Here is a 21,396-nt window from a genome sequence, read left to right as displayed (position 1 = left end):
GTAGGCTGATTGTATATGCATAAACTACTTTGAAGCATAGAGAAATTATTTTTATATTCCACCTGTATTTTATACAGTTCAAGGTGGTGTATGTAATGCTATTGCCTCCTATTCTGAGGTGCTTTTCAGGTAGTGTTGCTTCACCACAGCTGTGAACAAGCAAGGAATGCAGCGGGGTAACAAACCAGGAGAAAATTGACAGGCTAAGGCACAAAAAACAATTCTCACACATACTTCTAAAATTTAGGATGGGAGTTTCTAAGCAGTCAACCTATAAAGCAAAAATAGGCAACCTGGTGCTTGTTATAGACTTTGGATAACTTCTACAAACCGTGCTACATAGAATAGATGAGAGTTTAAGTCAAAGCATCTGGAGATCTCCAGATTACCTGCCTCTGCTCTAAAGTGCGTATCATTTGCAAATTTAACCAAATGATATTGTTGATGTAGAACAGAAAAAAAAATTGTGAGTAATCCTATCTATGTCTTATTCAAGGAAAGACATTCAGGGTACTGAAGTCCAACTCGTCAAGACTGAGCAAGTGTACATGGGTTTCATATTTAACCCCTAGAAAGGTCTCAGTAGCCCCAGACCGCAGGTTGAAAAGCATAGCTTCTTCCTTGGGTATCTCTCTGTGTTTCAGAGTCTAAATAGTCTGCTTTCATCTTTGAGGGGAAACACCTGCATGATTCTAGTCAAGAAGCAACAGGATGAGGATTGGCAGTCAAAAGTTATAAAAATTGCTCTTGGCTGTTCAACCACAAACTCAACTTCCAGCCAGCTGTGTCAAATTGGTATTACGAGGGCAATCTCTCAACAAAAATCTAAGACAACTGTTGTTCTTCGGCATGAATGGAACATGGAATGTCAAGCTATGGCCTTGCTTGAAACTAAGCAAATTGGGATTTGGTCATTACTTGGAGATTTCCTGGGAATCTTATGTATACCATTTTGAGTTCCACTGAATGAAAGCAGAGCAAAAAGCGGTAATGATGACTCAGAAACTGTAATAGAACCAGAATGCATGAGATTTAGCAATATAGTGTCAGTCTTCTGGTTGTTGCACTGGTTACCATTTGGTTGATAGGCTCAACTCACTGTGCTGGTTCTAGCTACAAAGCCCGACATGGCTCAGTCCCCATGACATTACTTACAGAAGCATCTTTGCTGACTGGATTCAGCTTGGTCTTGCATTCTGCCCAAGAAGCGATGCTGAGGGTCCCACTCTATGTGAAGAGTGTGGGGGCCTCTAACCTACTAGCTTTTTAGAAGGTAGTGAAGACATTCTATTCTGGCAGACATTGGGCCAGTAGATGGGTGTGTTAGGCTGCCTCTTTTTTTCCAACTGGTTTTGATTTTACAGGATTTGAATTAGCCGGTCAGTGAAGTTGTGACTATGTGGGACTGTTTTGTACATCTATATTTATATTCATTGTAAACCTCCCAGAATCTCCAAAGTAGGTGATATATAACAGAATAAAATAATTTTTTAAAAAAAACTTGCTTTGAGCTCATCTGCTGCTGCCTCCATGAATATGTCAACGTAGTTTTCTTAGCAGGAATATTTAGTATTGCCCAGCCTACTCTACAGTCCCGGGATTTCTTATGGTCTCCCATCCATTCTAAGTTAGTATGTTACTTATACCTTCTCACTCGCTAGAAGCTTGTAGAATATAAAAGCTCCAGTTCTAACCTATCATAGATAACTGTCCTGTTCAGACTATGCAACCAGGCAGATTAATATCAAAAGTACTCTTTATTAAATAACTATTTACAATAAATAAGTCCTTGAAGTACGAAACTCTGGGTCCTATAAACCGACTGGATCACTGCAGACAGTGGAACAGGACTGCTGGATGAAACGGGAAGACAGGAAGCCACTGAAATACAAGGCACTATGAAACTGGAAACAACAGTTCTCGAACTGGAGTCTCGAAGCAGGACTATGAACTGAACTCGAGGCTGGACTTGGCTAGGAACTCTGGACTAGAGTGAGGCTTGAGACAGAACTGGAACTTGGAACAAGCCTGGACTTGACTAGGGACTCTGGACTAGAGTGTGGCTTGAGGTAGAACTGGAACTCGGAGCAAGGCTGGAAACTCAGAGCAAAACTGGACTTGGCTGGAAGCCCTGGACTAGGCTGGATTCTCTGGACTGAAGACTCAGAGCAAGGCTGGGAACTCAGAACAAGGCTGAACTCAGCTGGAAGCCCCAGACTGGACTGGAACACAGATCCTGAACAAGATAGGTGTGAAATTCCCAAACACGGCTGAGCGTACAAAGCGTGGTTGCACAGGACCGAGGACAAACGGTGGCGCTGGACTTTCAAGGCGTGACTACACTGCTGGGAAGATTGCGGAGTTTCAAGGCTGGATGCAAAGCGAAGGCTGCTAGGCACAGCTGACGCAGATTCCTCGGTGGCAGCAGAAGCAGATTTCAATCCCTCCTCAGAGTGAAGCAAAGGTGCTGATTCCTCTTTGGCAACAGACGCTGTCTCCGACACAGGTAAGGACTCTTCTTCTGAAGCTGCAGGCTTGGAGGATTGGTTGTCTCCGGCAGCTCGCTCTTTGCACAGCTGCCTTTTATTCTGATCCTTGGTGCACTTGGACCCTTCTGTAGCCAATCAGGCTTTCTCCTTTGCACGCTTTTCAACTCATCGTTGGTGCGCGCTGATTGGAGGATTCAAATCCTCCTCTGAATCTTGGCCAATCAGCGCCTTGGGTTCTTCCCGCGCTGCTGACTCATCCTGGGGTTTCGTTTTCCCGGTTTCAGCCTGGTAAGTTTCCAATTCCTCCTCTGACTCAGAAAGAGTTTCACTTTCCAAGTCAGAGGCAGGCTTGGTTCTGACAATAACCACTGAGATAAGACTGAGATTGTGGTTCAGAATACTACTACATTTAATTTTGTAACTAAGACCAGTCCATAGGGAATGTGTGTCAAAATCTAACAGATGAGTGCAGTCATGTCACAATTCAAGCCCCATCCCTTTGTGTATCAATAGTAGACATACAAAAGTGGGCACACACTCCTGATTGACACTTAAGACTATAGAACATTAAGAACTATTTTTCTTTGTTTGCTTTGTTTTTCTTTTAATATGATTGATTAAAAAAGATTATTTAAGCCCAGATCAAAATTCTCATTTGATTTAGTATTTTTCCATAGCAATTTTTTTTCTTTCAGCATATTAGCAAACAATGCTGTCTCTAAATGATTGGCATGATTTCCCCTGTAACATTCTTCACCACAAGATAGCTTCCATCAGGTCCCATAAATATTGCTTCATGGATACTGCAAGACTCATTCACTTACAATGATCTCTTCATGATTCTGTGAAAAGACTACAAATGCTGCTATGTAAGACAGTAATTCTAATTCATTTTTCGGTGGTGGTAGGGTAAAGATTGTTGTTCATGTAAGGTTGGCCAGGAAAAGATGTAACTAAAATGTGGGGGTGGCAGGCAAGAATCTGTTTTTTCTATTTGAGCTAAGGTTGCGAAATTCATGCCTACATAATTTTCCTGAATTTGCACAAGAGATTCCAGTTAAGTAACTTTGGGTTTTCTTCTTGAGGGATGAAAATATTTGAATGTTGAGCCCAAAGGTACAGTCTGCTATAAAATAGTAACATTAAAAATGTTTTGGATTTCCTTAGGGCCTTAGAACTCAGCTAGAGTAAAGAAAATGCAAACAGAGGGACAATAACAGCAGTTAAAATATAACTTTATTTTTCTCATTAAAAACCAAAGAGAGAGAAATGTTACAAAAAGTATTAAAGAAAAGCACTTCATCAGCGATAATCTCCATTCCATACCTTCATCTTAGAGCATCACACAGGGCAATATCTTCTAGATCAATCAGCAAAAAACCCAAAAACATTCTGCAATATCTACAGAGCAAAGTGATGGCAGCTTTATATACATGAAAACACATTCCAAATTATCCTGACCATGACAGGTGCTGGCTGTTTGTAGGTCAAGTCTAATCTGCCAAAACAGCAAACTCACATTACATTTGCCCTTGTCATTACTATAGGAAGGCCAAATCCTTTGGGATTATAGATCCCCAACATGTGCACTGACCTATAAAAACAATCATCTTTAGGATTAGAAGATAAAAAGCAACCTTCCCTCCTTCAACTGGAAGGAGAGGCCAATTGCTTTGAAAAACAAAAACTATCTTGTTGCATGTCAATATTGACCTTGTTCTCAATAAACCAATTAAGAGCATCTTGCCTTTTATTTAATTAATTGTGGTTTAAGAAGGATTGTGCCCATCCCTGAATTCTTCTTATATAGACTGGTATAGCAAAGAAGTAACTCATGTTATCCTTTATCCTAATGCTTTTGTTACCAGGTTTTATAGACCCAACATATTTACAGCTAGGATTAAAAGCAGCTGAGTTAACTCATTCTGACTAGAAAGCTTCTGGCCTTAAGATTCCAATGGTAAAAAGAACCACTGAGCTTGCTGGTTATTTTCCCCAAGAGGAGCCATTTTCTTCAACTCCTTTAAAGTCTAAATTCTTAATTGTAGAAGACAGCAAAGTTTTCAAAACGGTGGTCAGGTTATAGTTTCTAATATTCTTTAATTAAAAAGAAATGGCACAGGAGTGCTTTCTAGATTGTTCATCATATGGTTAGTATATAAGTCAACACTTAAATGTCTTTGACATACAGAGAGAAGACAATGTAGTATGTTGTTAAACTGACTTTCCTAAACCTCAGTATATACTATAGGTTTCACTGGATTAGCAGAAAAACCTGTAGAATTGGGGCCAACTGACTACATGAATAATTGGTCTCTCAGATGTCACTGCAAAACAGAACCTATCACCAAAGTGTAGAGAATAGCTGGCTTGAAAGATATGGATGCCTCTGTAAAGTTGCTCTTATTAAAAAATGTCTGTTCTGTTTTGGTTTTGGTTTTGCGTTACCCGTTACTCCTACCAGCAAAAAACGAAACAAACACCTGTGAAGTACTTCTTCCCACATCTCTACATCTGACATATCAACCTAAACCAGTGGGTTATACATCAAAGGCAACCTATAGTCATATTCCTGCCTTCTGTGGTTGCCAACTCATATGACTACAAGATGTTTAAAATGTGGGTGCTATAAAGCATGTTGTTGGGTGCCCAAACCAATCATTGTCATATTCATCCATACTTCATGAAGAGAGAACATCATGTGATATTCACATGGCTTTATAAAAGGATGCCAGAGAAGTCAAAGGAAGAGGAGATTATAACTTCCCATCTATTCTTCTACCTGAAAGTATCTATCCAATTACAGCATACCCTAAGGATCCAAGGGCTCTAATTCCATTTGTGCTGAACAAACCACATAGCTGTCTCTTTACCTTCATACTCTACTAATTTCAAAGCAATTCAGATGCTGCAATACTCAGTGAGCTTCTTGTTCTAGCCTTATAACTTGGTGGCATAAAACAAAAGAGGTTTACATACCCTGGGAGACAAATAACATCTCTTTCTAACCTCTGAAAGCAGAGATCCTTCCAATTCTTGGAGAAATCCTAGTCTACTGAACATTCCTATGTAGAAGGAATAATTCTACTAGATAAGGAACAAGAAAGTTGCTTATCTCTGGCATTTCAGCACATGGGCAGTTGCTCACTTATAATATAGTGTGAAAATGCTCTCAAGCTGAGATCAACTCCTAGGACTGCATCCATGCTGTTTTCTTGGCAATAGGATTGGCTTGCCATGCCCTTCCTCCACTGTGGGTTGGGATTTTTTTCCTATTTACCAATCCAGCTAACAACCTGGACTGACCAGGTGGTCCCACATATAAACCAGGCCTGACCCTCCTTAGCTTCTGAAATCAACCAAGCTTGGCTAAGTGCAACCACCTGCTGAGAATCAGTTATAAGGGCAACATGCTCACTCCATTCATAAGAAACCAGCCTTCTGTGAATCACACAGTGTCTTGATAGTTGCATTGCAACTTATGTGCCTAGCTTCTCAAAGCACATACATTTCCTTTCTGACAATTTTCAGAAATTATAATGGCATGTAAAACAGACAAGAGACAAGACACCCATCTCCTGATACCAAGGATCCTGGAATCTATTGCAAATATATGCCCTCCAAGTCCCTGGGGCAGCTGGTTGGTATGATGATTCCTGAGAGTTCTGAGTATATTGTTCAGTAGGCACATGATGGTTCTTCAACTGGAGCTATTGGGCTCAAAGGCTTCAAGGTGCTCAGGGATCGGAAGGCAAAAATCGATGGATCATACACAAAGTGAGGTGAGGGCCGGCTTCCATTGATATGCTGCACAGAGAAGAAAAGGAAGAGATAGTCATCAGTGCCCATGAGGTGAATGAAGGACAGCTCATGGGGAAGCAATTGTGTATTTATCTATTTATTAAGCTACAATATAACAATCGAGGCAGCTCAAAAGCTTATTAAATTAATAATAAATCAAAATCTTAGAAAAGATTGAAGAAGTAGGAAAGCAGAAAGCATGCATTCAATACACTGTAATGGGAAGGAAGTCCTGCCAGTAGTGAAATCATGACTGCAAATTGAGCTTTCTTATTATGTGTGATTTTTTGTTTGTTTAAAGAGAGAGTACTAGGAAATTCCCTTCAGAACATTTATGTTTTTGTACTTATTCCAGAAGAGAAGCCTAACTAAAGAATTGGGACTAGAAAATAATGAATGATCCATCCCCAACCTTCTATCCTACATTAGACCATCAAAATCCCATAAAATCTTTTCATCAGAAAACTTCATGAAAGGTATCTCACACAAGGTAGCTTAGTGTCATTGCCTAAATGCTTTCATTGTTAGAAGGTCATGAAAAAGAATTAAGAAACAGTTTTTTTAAAAGCTCAGTCATAATGACTTAGTGGTAACAGCCTTATAAATATAAAATCCAAAAAATTTGCATGGTTCTGACAGAATGATAGTGGGGTGTGTGAAGGGAATTGTAGTCCAACCTATCTGAAGGACACAAGAAAGCAAGCCATCTGCTTGCTTTACTGTATATATAAAGGCGGGATGAAGAAAAAAAAAACTAATAATTACTGGAACAAAGCTGTCAATCAGAAAGAAAAAGTAATCAAACCAAAACATCTAGTTCTGTCATTTTTTTCTAGCAGAAATTTTATTCTACCAAAACTGGATTGGCACCAAGGTACATTCTCTGAAGAGAATTAAACTTTGGGTATAACCAGATTAGATTCTAAACACATTGCTAATCCTTTTCCTGTTCTCCACCTCATTACCAACTTATCACACAACTTTCCAAGTGCCAAGGTTTGCTTAACCATTTTGGATGGCTGGTCCTTTTACAAAGAATTTGGATTTTTAACAAACGATTAGCAGTTCCTTTCTCTAGAAGTGACCTCTTACACTTCAGGGTCATGTTGTCATGAGGTGGTCACTGTATCCAGGGTTTCACTCCTTGACCAATGCATATACCCTAAGGGATTCTGACTTAAGAGGTCATGAACTGAAAGCTCTTCTGTGTGGCTGACCCAACCGAAAGGGTCAAATCTTTTTGTCTGATGGAGAAAGGTCCATCAGATTATCTGCACCATGCCTTGCTTCCTAGCCTTGGAAAAAGGGGAGGCATTTCATTTCAACAGAAGATACAACTCAGCAGTCTGGCAGCATGGTTAAATTACACTTCTAAATATTATCTGATGACAATATAAAAGATATTGCATGCATGCACTTCAGGGGATTTTTACTCAGTTATATAGCTAGAAGGCTGGCTCCTGGTGCAATATGAACATTACTTTTGAAGAAAAATGTTACTTGGTCAATAAACCAATAGCAAGAGACAGGCATAGGCTGAGACCTAGTTTGAATAAAATCATGCAAGAAGCAGAGTCCATATAGACAGCATGCAGAGAAACAGTCATGTTAATTAATCTGTTGCAGCAAAACGGAGAGTCTTGCAGCACTTTAAAATCTAACTGATTATAGCACAATCTTTCATGGACTAGAGCTCACTTCATTGGGTTTATGAAATAACTTCATTGGGGGTATACATATGCCTAACTGGTTATGGGATGAGTGGTTATATATACAAATATGTATTTATATATATACCATTTCTAGTAAAATATATGTAATATGCATTTCTTGATGGACCCTCAAAACTCTTGTAAATAATGGTTGTTGTATTACTGAAAAAGATTCCCTTTAAAAAAAATTACATAAAAACATGCTATTGGGCACTATTGCTAGGAATGCTGAATTCTAATTTGCCCAAAATTGCTACAGCATTTCAGGTTATAATTCTTTACATGCTATTAATGGCTGTAAAATAAAACCCACAAATACATTAATTAGCATTTTATGGATGTTGGTTTAGAGAGACCTTTTTCTCCACCCCAATGTCTTTTCCAAATCTGTGTATTTTATATGTATAAACATTTGCAGTTATGTTATTTTGAGTTAGTTTTACTAATTGTGCCATGCAATTCTGTCTGTTAATCTACAAATCATCTATATCCATAGATTAACACATTTTCAGAGAAAAATAAAATCTTAATAATGGGTTTTCTTTCCATATACAAGTGCACCAGAAGGTGGCATAACTGAAGATAACTACTGTAAGTTATCCATTCTCTCTGTTGGGTTTTGAAATGAAAACGCATGTTCCTGTTTTAGAAGTCAAAGAAGTACTTGGTTGTATATTCTGAGGGTCAATATAAGATTACAATCCCGATCAAGTTGAATCTACTGAAAGAGGGAGGAATTAATTAATTGATCAGAAATCTAAATAGTTGGGACAGAATGGTCCAGTACCACGTGACATTCTCTTATCCAGTTCTATATCATGCAGAACTTCTGACAGCAGCAAAGGCTTAACTCTTTGTTTGTACCCCCTGTAGCTATCTTAATACAGCTGCATGCAAAAATTTAGGCACCCCCAGTCAAATTGTGTGTTTCAATCAATCTCAAGTAAACAGAAGTTGACACCTCTGCCTAGTACAGAGTTAAACATATTTTCTACCTAGGCCCCTGGACAAATTACTTTTATTTTAGTCTTGCCAGTTGGCCCTTCAGAAAATAGATGTTTTATGCTTTGTCACACATCCCATTGCAGTTCTTCTATGCATGGGTATCTCCAATAGCAGCCATGACACTTTCTCAAATATGAACTGTTGGAGGCTTCTGCTATACACAGTTTTCTGCTCTTTCTGAGACATGTAATATTATTCAGCCTGGTCTTGTGCTGAGAGGGATTTCAGCACTATCAAACAGAACCTTTGTTATAAAGCAAATCCTTTATAGCACAAAATAATTTTAATATGAAGCACATTTCTAACAAAGGCCTCATTCAGACATTAAGTAGATAAGGGAGAACCTTCCATTTCAGTTGGGCTCTTCTTATTTCTTCATCCTTAGGTTTGCAACCTTTTTAGAAGAATTGTACCTATTCTTTCAGCTACATCTTTCTAAAAATATGGACTTTTGTACAGAATGTTATTTAATATATGGATTTTTGCAAACCACTATCCTTACTAGTATACATTTTTGTGTTCGTAATGTGTAGTGTTTTGTTGTTTAGTAAGATCCTGATTCTGCAAAACAGCTCCATTTTGGTTCATGCTTTGGCTCTGGAAGGACAAGTTAGGACAGTATGCAGAAAAATGCAAATCAAAATAATTTCTACCCCTACCCCCATTCCAAGGTGGCAGTTTATGGGAAAAGAAACTGGTGTTCAGCCTAGGAATTAACCAACTATAGCTCTGCTTCATGAAATCATATCCAACACCCTCCTACACAGCCAGGAGGTTTGGCTAACAGCAAGAACACAGCAGGAGAGGCACATTTTAAAAAGTCTCCATTCACCAGCCGCCTGCTGTGGCATTATGGATGGTGTGTGCTCTGGCAGGCCTCAGACTGGGAGAGTAACATAGCAACCTTTATTTGGAGTTAAAGGGGCAGAATTAATCAGGCAGATTTGTCCTTCCCCGTGCAAGGAAGCTGCTTGCCAGTACTGTACTGAGAGGGAGGCAAGGAAAGTGGACAAAGAGTTTGGCACTGCCCTCCAGTGAGAAATGCCAATGAACAGGATTGGTGAACAAACAGCAGCTGGAACTTTTGGCTGCAGGCAGGCAATGGAGCTAATCCATCAAGGAAAGGGAGACGAGAACCTTAAACTCCTTAGCGTAGCACTGCAGAAGTAAAGCCAAGATTGGAGTATTTTATGGGGTTACATTATGGAAAACACAAGATTTCACAGAAATATAACTCACTGGATAAAATGCCAGTTATGCCAGTTATGATAAAAATACCCAAGTAATAGGAAAATCAAAAGATGTTGGATTGTCAGTTGACCTGGAGTGCTTATCAGTTCTCTATAGCTTCAAAATCTCGACTTGTTTTTTTTTTTTTTTTGCAGGCACCACACTGATCATTGCTTCATGAAGGTTGCATGAGAAATATATCAAGTATAATCTCTTCTTAGATGTGGCCATTTAATGTATCACAGTTAGACAGAACATAGGCTTGCAGCGGGCAAGTCACAAGAGGACCTTCAAGAAGAAGATGAATAAAAGTAAGATATGTGCTACCAATGAGGTTGCTCCTCTCCTTGGAACTGTGCTTTTGCTCCTCTGATGGCATGTTAGCAACACAAAGGCAAAGGAAAACCAGCTTCTCAGATGGAGATGTGACTGGTCTTCCTGGCAAGAAGAAGCAATAGAAGTGAATATACAGTATGTGCAGTAGCTCAGGGTTGAACTGTGGAGTCCTTGGTGCTCTCTGAGCTTAGTTGTTTCTTTGCAGATGTGGAGCAAACCCCACACTTACTCACACTGATGATGTTGTCTAGTTGGGTAATGAAACGTCTGCAAACAAGTAACCAAGCTCAGAGAGCACCAAGGACTCAGCAAGGAAGAAAGCAGTAATTTTCTACTTCACATGCCCTTGTCATATGATTGTGTATATAAGAGTTTATCTCTTTCTCTAATATATTTCTCTTACAGGATAATGGGTGAATCACAAAGAAAGAGAGAAGAGATGGGGAAAGGAACTTGAAAATATCTTTGAGTTTCTTTGGGAGTTTTGGAGAACATATCAGAAGCAAATATAGCAAAATGCTATCAGAATGCATTATGAACCTATTTTATTTTCTCTTTTTAATGGATTTTCTGTCTGACAATAATAATAAAAAGATTGAAAGAGTGGTGGAAAACAGCAGAATATCTCAAATAGAAACAACATCCAGTGCCCTTTTTAAACCTTGGTGAATATCGCAGGATGATTTTACTCTAAAAATCACATTTGGAAGCAGCTTTCTGCATCCAGTAGAACCTCTCTGAAGAAGGGGAACTATTAGGTGTTTTCCTATCAGATTTTTGGTGGGAGGTAGGAGGCTATTTTAAAAACCATTGTTACGAACGTTATATTATACTGCTATCATTGGAAATACTGTAAATGTTTCACTGTAACATTGAGGTTCTGACTAATCTTCAGCTAACTTTCCATTCTTTATGACATGCTTGCCACTTTCCAGCCCAATGCAAAGTATGTACTCTGTTCTGCAGATTCATCTGGGAGAAGTTTTACAGAATACAATCCAGAGAGGGAAAAGAGCTTACTACCTGAGAGATTGGTGTGTGTGTGTGCGTGTGCGTGTGTGCATGTAAAGAGTAATAATCCACTAGCAATATCACATAATGAAGGAAATCTTACTGATTTTCCATTGTATTTTATTTTATTTATTTACCTAATTTATCCCCGCCCATCTCCTCCCATCGGAGGCCTCTGGGCGGTTTACAACAATCGATTAAAACCATCACAATAATACAAAAAGTAAAATACAGTAAAAAATACTATAAATAGAAATAAAAAATAAAAAATCCAAGCGGTGAAGCATCTAAAACAGTCCAAGTGTGGGAGGAGTGGTCTATAACAACCATCCCCATGTAGCTCTATTCCCCTCTCCACCCCAAGCGAGGCGGCAGAACCAGGTCTTCAGACTCCGCTGAAAGGCCAGGAGCGATGGGGCCAATCTCACCTCCAGGAGCAGCATGTTCCACAGGGCGGGAACTACTGCGGAGAAGGCCCGCTTCCTGGACCCCGCCAGATGAAATTCTTTTACAGACGGGGTCCGTAGCATGCCCTCTCTGCACGATCGGGTGGGACGGGTTGATGTAATGGGGAAGAGGCGGTCCCTCAGGTAACCTGGCTCCATGCCATGTAGGTCTTTAAAGGTGACAACCAACACCTTGAATTGGACCTGGAAGCAAACTGGTACCCAATGCAGCTCGTGCAGCAGTGGTGTTACATGTGCCCTTCTGGGGGCACCAAAAACAGCCCGCGCAGCTGCATTCTGGACCAGCTGAAGCTTCCGGATACTTTTCAAGGGCAGCCCCATGTAGAGTGCATTGCAATAGTCTATCTAAGAGATAACAAGGGCATGAGTGACCGTTCGAAGGGCCTCCTGGTCCAGGAAGGGGCATAACTGGTGCACAGCACATAGCTGCACAAAGGCTCTCCTGGCCATGGCTGCCACCTGCTCTTCGAGCAAGAGTTGTGAGTCCAGGAGGACCACCAAGTTACGCACCGGGTCTGTCTGGGGCGGTGCAGCCCCATCCAGAACCAGAGATGTTAATGTCCCGGATACAGAAGAACCATTAACCCACAGCCACTCGGTCTTACCAGGGTTCAGTTGAAGCCTGTGGTTCCCCATCCAGGCCCCCACAACCCCCAGACACTCGGAGAGGGTGGTCACAGCATCACCTACTTCACCCAGGATGGAGATATACAATTGAGTATCATCAGCATACTGATGATACCTCATCCTGTGGTGACGGATGATCTCGCCCAGTGGTTTCATGTAGATGTTAAAAAGGAGAGGGGAGAGTACTGATCCCTGTGGCACCCCACAAAGAAGAGGCTGCGGGGCCGATCTCTCCTCCCCTATCAACACCGACTGGGATCGGCCCTGGAGGAAGGAGGTGAACCAGCGTAAGACTACGCTGCCCACCCCCAACTCCCTGACCCACCCCAAAAGGATACCATGGTTGATGGTATCAAAGGCTGCTGAGAGATCAAGGAAAAAAAGGATGGATGCACTGCCTCCATCCCGCTCCCACCAGAGATCATCCATAAGTGCGACCAATGCCACTTCCGTCCCATAACCGGGCCTGAAACCTGACTGAAAGGGGTCTAGATAATCCGTTTCCTCCAGGACCCTCTGGAGCTGCAAAGCCACCACTTTCTCAACCACCTTCCCCAGAAAGGGGAGATGGGAGACTGGACGAAAATTGTCCAGGACAGTAGGGTCCAGCAATGGCTTCTTGAGGAGGGGGTGTACCAACGCCTCTTTAAAGGCCACCGGAAACACCCTCTCTCCCAAGGATGTATTAACTATCGCATGGACCCAACCACATGTGACCTCCCGGCCTGCTTTTACTAGCCAGGAGGGACACGGGTCTAGATAGCATGTGGTGGCATTTACTGTCCGTAGGATCCTGTATGTATTCATTATTAATATTTTGGAACTCTCATTGACCAAAGAACTCTGTGGGCAGATTACATAAATCTAAAAAGAATAAAATGCAAAGGACTGATAGTCAGGTATGTAGGAAGCTTGGCTGTTTCTGCTACTGACCTTGGGCAGACAAACTTGTTTCAGCATGAAAGACACAAGAATGCAGCAATTTTCTTTTCTTTACATTTACAATGCCAACAGCCTGAATGAAGGCTTTTTGCGCAGCCTTCTTCAACTTGGTGCCCTCCAATTGACTGGGATTACAATTCCAATGACCGCAAACTACTGATAATGCTGACTGAGCCAATTGGAGCTGTATTCCAAGAAACCTGGAGGTAAAAGGTATATACTTATGCCTAAGGCACAAGACTATCCTCTTCTGATGAAGCCCTTGGGAACAGAACAAATCTACTTCCAACTCAATGAAAGGGACTTTCCTATTAGCTCCCAATAAGATTTTCAATGGCTTTAGAGTGTATCCTCCTAACACTCAACATTCCTTGTAAAGTGTGCATTGCAGATAAGCAGGAAACAATTGCATTAGATCAGCAAGGATTTCCAAATCTCATAGATGGACCATTCCCAATCCAGTTTAACATTCTAATGTTGATCCTTTACCTTACTTTTCAGCCCACCCACTGGCAAAAATAAGCTGACAGAATGCCTCATCTGGTTTAAATCAGCTGTAGATCTGTAGCAGTTGATGAAAGCCAAATCTAGCCTTCACGGCTGGGATTAAGCCATTGGCCCTACTTGCTAAACCACTGCTTTGTTTCAAGCAAGTCTCTTCCCTCCCCACACCCACACCCCATTATTTTATTCCTGGTTCTGGTTGGTTGGCTTTAGGCCTTGAGGAGGACAACAAAGGTGCCAAATCCTGCATCCTTCTTTTGTAGATAGGTTTTGGGTCTACTTGTTTCTTGCACTCTACTCTGCCACTGAAGTATTTTAATGCTAGAAGCAGTCTAAGTCATATTTGATAACTAAGTACAGTTTCCATTTTCCCATGTGCATTTTAAAGCAGCTTTTAAAGAAATTGTTTCTGTAATTCTTTTAATTGCCAAATTATTGTTTTAACTTCTACCATTAGCTTGAGGAAATGCAGGGTATCAACAGTTTCATAATTAAAGAAGAATCTGCTAGTCTGGTTGGCACCAGCAATGTTCCATTGGCTTGTATTTTATTTCCCATAAAGAGGGTTTTTCCTTCCCTTTATGTGACCACTCTCTGCTTGTATTGACAGATAATTTGGTATTATGTCCCTCACTAATTTGAGATAGTATTCCAGGATGGTTCCTTCACCGAGACACTTTCTAAGCATTCACTTCTGGCAACTGTTCAAGTCCATCACATTGTAGAATATCTGGCATCCCATCTCCTTTAAAATTCTTGAATTAAAGCACCAACGTGTTATATTAGGGAGGGATAAGTGCCTGCTCCCTCATAGGGCAGTTGCAGTGTTGCTGGGGTGGTTCTATGTGAAAAGGTCATATAAACAAACCAATGTCCTTATTAAGGGCAAAAAAACTCCAGAGCTAATGTATTTACAAAGTTGTCAGGTGGCCACTGGCAACTATACAAAGGGGTAACTAGACAATGCCCAATCTTCTTTGAAAAGCTCTTTACAAAAAGAGGCTTTATGCTCTGTTACACATAACCAGGCATATTAGGAAATTAGCTGGATCTTGGTTCTTACCCACACCAAGACAAGATAGTCATAGTTTCTATTTATCCCCACTGGGTTTGCCCTGAAAAATGATTTTGTTACGGTATGATACAAAGATCACACTTCAGTTACAAGTAAAAAGATTTTTTTAGTTTGCTTGTATCAACAGAACAGACTGGGATATTTTAAATGAACTGAACTGGTAAGAGATAAATACCTACTTGCCTTACATGGGAAAACAGCAGAATTGTGACCCAGCAGCTATCTGCTTTCCCTAATTTGAGTTCAAGGACAATGGGTCATTAACTTTACTTATTTTCTCTGGATCTTGTGTAAGGTTGGAGTCTGACTGAGGTTGAGGAGGGGGAAACTGAAACTTATACTGAGCAAAATGAGGAAACCGAAACTCAAGGTGAATCAGCAGAGCGAGAAAGTTCGGAGCAGCTGGTTGGAGGAAAACAGGTTTAAAACCACCAATCAGCGCGAGGGAAAGGCGAGTCAAAAAGCATGCTAAACAGAGAGAAACCTGATTGGTTCCAGAAGGGGAACAGCGTGAAAAGAACCGCTTAAAAAGGAGCCAACGCATGGATCAGATCACCAGAGACAATCGTTCCACTGAGCTAACAGCTTCTTCTAGACACAAGCCGGAATCGTCACTGGAGCCTTACTCTGTAGCCGCTACGGAACCAGAGCCTTCCTAGCCTTCTGAATTCTGCCTGGCTGCCTCACATCGAAGCCCCGTCGCATCTTGCCTTGCCGTCTTGCCCAGAAATCTAGCTGAGTTGAGTCTTGCCACCTTGCCCAGGAGCCCAGCCAAGTCGAGTCTTGCCGCCTTGCCCAGGAGCCCAGATGAGTCAAGTCTTGCCGCATCACCACAGAGCCCAGTCATGCCGAGTCTTGCTGCCTCATTGCGATCCCTAGCTGAGTTTTGCCTTGCCGTCTTGCTGCCATCTCCAGTCAAGTCCTATCAAGTAGCCTTGCCACTTTTGTTAGTCAAGTCCTGTGCTGCTGCCTGTCCATGAACTCTGAGTCCATCCATTCCAGTCGCCTTGCCTTCAGCTCTCGCCAAGCCCTGTCCTGTTGCCTGGTCTCAGTTTTCAGCTGATCCTAGCAACATGGTTTTGCCCAGCACTCCACCATTGCCCCCTTGGGTTTGAGCTAGTATTTAATAAAGGTCATTGCTACTGTAAATAGTTTGCTTGTAAATAAAGATTCTAATTGAATTCTACTGGCTGACTGAGTCTAACCAGAACATCTTGCTATCTTTGTGGGTCTTAAACAGCAGCTCATGTGCACTAATGGAATTATCTTCTTCTCTTGTTTGCATGTCTATGGTTTTTATTCCAAAGACCTCTTGCAATGCTGCTTTCCCTGTTTTTTGTAGCAAGTTTGTACAACTTCCCACGAGAATCATGATCATTGAATGAAAACCCAAGGCTACCTGAACAAGTTTAGGCTCTTGGAAAGTAATGGAAGCATCCATACTTTTAAGCCAGAGGGATAGTTTAACCAATTGTTCAGATACTTCTGGAATGAAGTCAACGTCAATTCAAAGACTTCATGAAGAAATTTCTTTTACTGCAGAATGGAAGTATAACATGCCAAAGTAGTAGGAATTCAGATGAAAAGAGTATCTAGGATTTAATTTTTGAGATGATTCAGTTTAGGAAGTTACTCCAGAGAAAGCAATTCCACACAGGAAGCAATAATGTATACAAAGTCTCTGGCATAACAAAGAAAACTCATTTCCATATTTGCATGGGTTTATAGCCAACTTCCCCCAAGATAGTCATTCCAGGTGAATTGAGACTACCACCTTCAAAATTCTCAGTCAACACTGCTGTTCTTGAAGCTGTAATTGCAACATATTAGAACTCTTCAGCTGAAAAGGATGGTCCAAGAGATCCAGAGTTTCTTTAATTTCTTAATATTTTCACAGCAGGCAAAGCAGATTTTTGTTTAGAGTTCAAGCTAATTTTACAGAGGTCAATTTGGAATTTCCATAATATTCCACCAATATTTCCATATTAGGAAAACAGCATCTATCTTATACTGAGTCAGACCTCTGTCCTATTTAAGTATTGATCGACAGTAACTGGCAGCACAGCTAGACTATAAGCCATTTGCATCAAAATAAATAAATAGCCCCAAGTGCTATCCTTGGCATCCCCAGCTAAAGTAAAAAAGTTTCCTTCCTGAAAATCTCAAAAACTTCTGCCAGTGAGTGCAGGATGACCAAAATTCTGATTCAATATAGGGCAAACTTCCAGCTCTCCAGAATTTCAGACAGAGATTTTTTCCAGTCCTTGCTGGAAATGCCAAGAGATAAACCTGCATAATGCATCATCAAGTGTTCTTTACCACTGAGCTATGGAAACATAGTAGCACCAGCATTCCACCTACACAAGCACATGTAGCTTTGAAAGGGTGCTGCTGGTACATGTGCTTGTAAGACTTTATAGCCTTTATGTGTGATGCAAATCAGATGCTAACCTCAGGATCTACAGCGCATGGAATGAATGGTTTCCTTATGGCTAATGTGTAGGGAATGAAGATGCTCATGCATAGAACACCCAGTAATTTGCATTGGCTCAAGACACTGCAATCCCATAAAGCTAAGCAATCCAAGACAGACAATATTATCCATTCAGAAAGGCATTAGTGCTGCACATGCCAGCACAGTACACTTGCCTCTGGAAAAACTGCTTTACTAGCAGAGGCCAAGGATAAGAATCATGGGCGTATTATACAGCAAAAGGATTAATGAAAAGGGGACTCAAATTCCCACAAGCATCACAAAGAAAAGAGAACACTGACAATTTACTACCTCTGTAGAGGAAAGTCTCTCTCCCCCAGATCTCTGGATGAAATCTCCATCAGTTTATTCCAAATATATTGCATGACAAACAGTCATGCAATCTCCTTTCCTCCAACACCGTAAATGTATTTTAATGCTCTGTTGTTGCATTTCATTTATTCTTAATATCCAGCATGTACGAGATCTCTGTGGATCTCTGAGCATGCATAGATAATATTGAAAAATTGTATCTAATTTTTCCTATCCAGAGATAAATTTCAGAAATTTAACTGTTCTTTTGGTGCAGAAATAAACCATGAAAAAAAAAAAATCTTATGCAGCAAAACATCAAGGGATTCCAATTATCTGGATTTCTATAAAGCATATTTTGATATAGGTATGCTTACTGACAATTTAGCAAGAACATTCTAGCTATTAAATATGAGATTAATAGAGTTTCTATCTGCTCCAACTTAACCAGTTAATTTACTGTATTTAGAAAAGAAAAACATTATGCAAATATATAAAACAAAAATTGTTTTCATTATTACAATCCATGAAAAATTAACATGTGGATGAAAATCTAAGAGGATGAAGGATCACATGCTTGTAAGGAGTTTCCATCACTGATTCCAACCACATTCAATGGAGGTAATTTGCTGCTGAAACATCTTTAATAAATGGCAGTTTATCCTCTGCTTAAAAGAAAGTCTACTAGTTTCCAAGACAGCTTGTTCCACTGCTGAGCAGCTCCTACTGCCAGAAAGTTCCCTCTAATGCTGAGCCTAAATTCCCTTGCTTCCCTTGATTAGGCCATGCCCTCCAGAGCAACAGAAAACTAAATGCTTCCATCAACTTTATATATAGCAGCTTTCAAATATCTTTAGAAGGCTATCTCTCCTCTGATCCTATGATACTCATTCTCACCCTTTCAGTACAGTATCTTAATTGTACAAAGCTACTCTCTCCAAAATACTTTATTTCCAAATACTCATTATTACCACAAACAAAAAGGCTACAGTTAACTATTATTGCTCTTTTCTTCTTTCTCCTCTCTCCAGCTGGTTTGCCCTGGTACAGCATATGGATAAGAGTTACTAGAAACTAACATATTAAGGGGGGAAAAAACCCTATTTGTTTAACAGGGACCACCTTCAAATAAGGCCTGTTTCACCATTAAGTGCTTGACCCTTAAGATTCTGTTGCCTGACTTTTCAGTAAGCATTTAATGAAACAAATAAGCAGATTATACAAGAACAAGAATGAGATTAGTCATTAGGTTGCACTTATATCTGGATGGACTAAGGTGTGTGAGTGTGTGTGTGAGAGAGAAAAAGAGAGACAGAGGGAGAGAGATCTTTGTCTAGCTTCCTAACTTCTATCCAAGTCTTCTGTTATAGAAGAGAGCCACAGCAGCTAAATTTTATTATGTTTTTAAACTGCAGATATGAATTCCAGTAGCATGCCAAAAAAGTCAACATCCTTAAAAGGGAATAAACATAGCCAGTTAAAGCTAATGCTAAGTATAATGAAAACTATTTCGATTTTTAAAACAAAGGGGGAAAAGGAAGAACCATAATTAACCCAGTCGCTAAGATAAAAGCTCCAAAGTTTTGGAGAAATATCATTTAGTTCACAGTGATTTCAGATACATGTGTTTTATCCTTTTTTCCCCATGCAGTGTCCCTATTTAGAACTGTTGACTCTAAGGAAATAGTCTCTTCTGATTAAATAATGATGCTTCTCTATGGATGGTTTACAGAATTTGTTACTGGAGGGAATGTTTTTTTGTTGTTTGTTTTGATAAACATTGCATAGCTTTCACTTATAATTCTCTTTTGTACATAGTTCATGAGTCCTAGAATCCTTAAAGAAAAAATATCTAACCAAGTGTGCACTTCCAAGATACTGATATATAGCAATAAGATTTCACAATTCATATTACAAAACTCTCTCAACCAGAAAACTGTAAACAGATGAAGCCAAGTAAATGTAAACACAATTTGTATGATTCTCAGTGTAAGTGAACTTATATAGCAGGTGAATTGATACAACTCTTTCTTTCTATATTTATGGAAGGTCTTCATTCCTAAGTTCAAAGTTCAGAAAGATATTTCAAAATACATTAATACATACATCATTTATTTTATCTGCAATTTTCCATATTATTCGGGCAGCTGCTTCTCTGGGGTTCTTCCAGAGAGGCTTCTCCAAAGATAGTAATCCCAGTGAAAAGATATGGGGCATGCCTTTTCTTCATCACTCTGTATACCTCTTCAATGGCTACATAGGCTTGTTCAAAGCTTTTGGGGTCATTAGTGCATCTATTTCATGTTTTCATCCTTATAGACTGTTTTGTTAAAAGGAAAGAAAAGGGAGGGAGGGATGGTAAGACAGTTCATGACAATGATGTATGAACCCCATAAAACTCAGTGAAATAGGCAAGATAACATGATAAAAGCCTTCTCTGAAATGACTCTCCAGCTACTCTACTGTGATTGACATAGAATTTTGCTGTTTTACACTTACAGATATTTAGAATAGGGATTTATAAATAAACCATCAGTTTCCTCAGTCTTGAAGTCAAAGTATATTAATGCACTTCCTCAGTATTATATTTTACACTATATGCAGAACTGAGGAATTTTTTTCTCCATGAGCTAGCTTTTTCCCTGTATCCAAGAAATACGAATATTTGCTGGCTATCAGTCAATGGAAGTTCATACTGTGTCTTTGGCAAGACAGTCAGCATAACAGTGTGTTACTTGCAACTGGCAAAGGGGATTTTAAAATCAAGAGTTCTCATTGATTGAAGACTTACAGATTTCTTAGGGAAATCAAGGGAGGACTGCATCAGTTAGTAAGAAGATTCAAAAGGCAGAAACCATAGGATACAGAAAATGATCAGTTGCTAAACCAGTTCTTCCCAATACATTTCAAAGATGCATATTTTTCTCTTAGAGAAATGTATTGGTCACTGCCTGAATGGGCAAGATATAAATTCTGTAAATAAATGCATAAATAATGTTCAAATCTTAACTTCCTGTCTCCCAGAACACATCAAAACAGATTATTCTTTCTGACCCACATTAGAATAACACAATTCTTTTCTAGTTCTGCTGATTATGGAAATGTAATCTATTGCAAGGTATTATCAGAACGTTATCTATTACAAACTATTATTACAGAAAAAAGCTACAAAAAGCATTCTTACCATTCATCTCTACTCCCTAAATTCATTTCACTACCCAAATCATCCATTCTCATCTTCAGGGCAGGCTTCAAATTGAAGATAACCATTTTCAGTGAGGAAAAAACTAAAGTACATTTCAGGTCTTACTAAGTTACAATTTCTTACATTATGTCCATTAATTGGCTTCTGGGTTGAGTTTTAGTGCCCACCTATATGTACAAATGCAACAAATGAACTGTATGGGTGACT

The 21,396-nt window shown here is 39.9% G+C and overlaps 1 protein-coding gene across 3 annotated transcripts in view; it reads right to left on the bottom strand.

Annotated features, from left to right (window-relative positions):
• Positions 1 to 3,707: 3,707 nt before the first annotated feature.
• The window catches only part of LOC134498518 (uncharacterized), a 59,287-nt gene continuing 41,598 nt past the window's right edge, over positions 3,708 to 21,396 (bottom strand). For all 3 annotated transcript variants that reach the window (XM_063304665.1, XM_063304673.1, XM_063304683.1), the window contains one exon: positions 3,708 to 6,296. In XM_063304665.1, the coding sequence (XP_063160735.1) occupies positions 6,168 to 6,296 (129 nt within the window). In that variant the 3' untranslated portion in view covers positions 3,708 to 6,167. The remainder of the gene's footprint in view (positions 6,297 to 21,396) is intronic.

Source organism: Candoia aspera, chromosome 1 (assembly GCF_035149785.1).
Source record: "Candoia aspera isolate rCanAsp1 chromosome 1, rCanAsp1.hap2, whole genome shotgun sequence".
NCBI classification, from domain to species: Eukaryota; Metazoa; Chordata; class Lepidosauria; order Squamata; family Boidae; genus Candoia; species Candoia aspera.
Note: the sequence above shows the minus strand (reverse complement) of the source record. Positions and strands in the feature narration are given on the sequence as shown.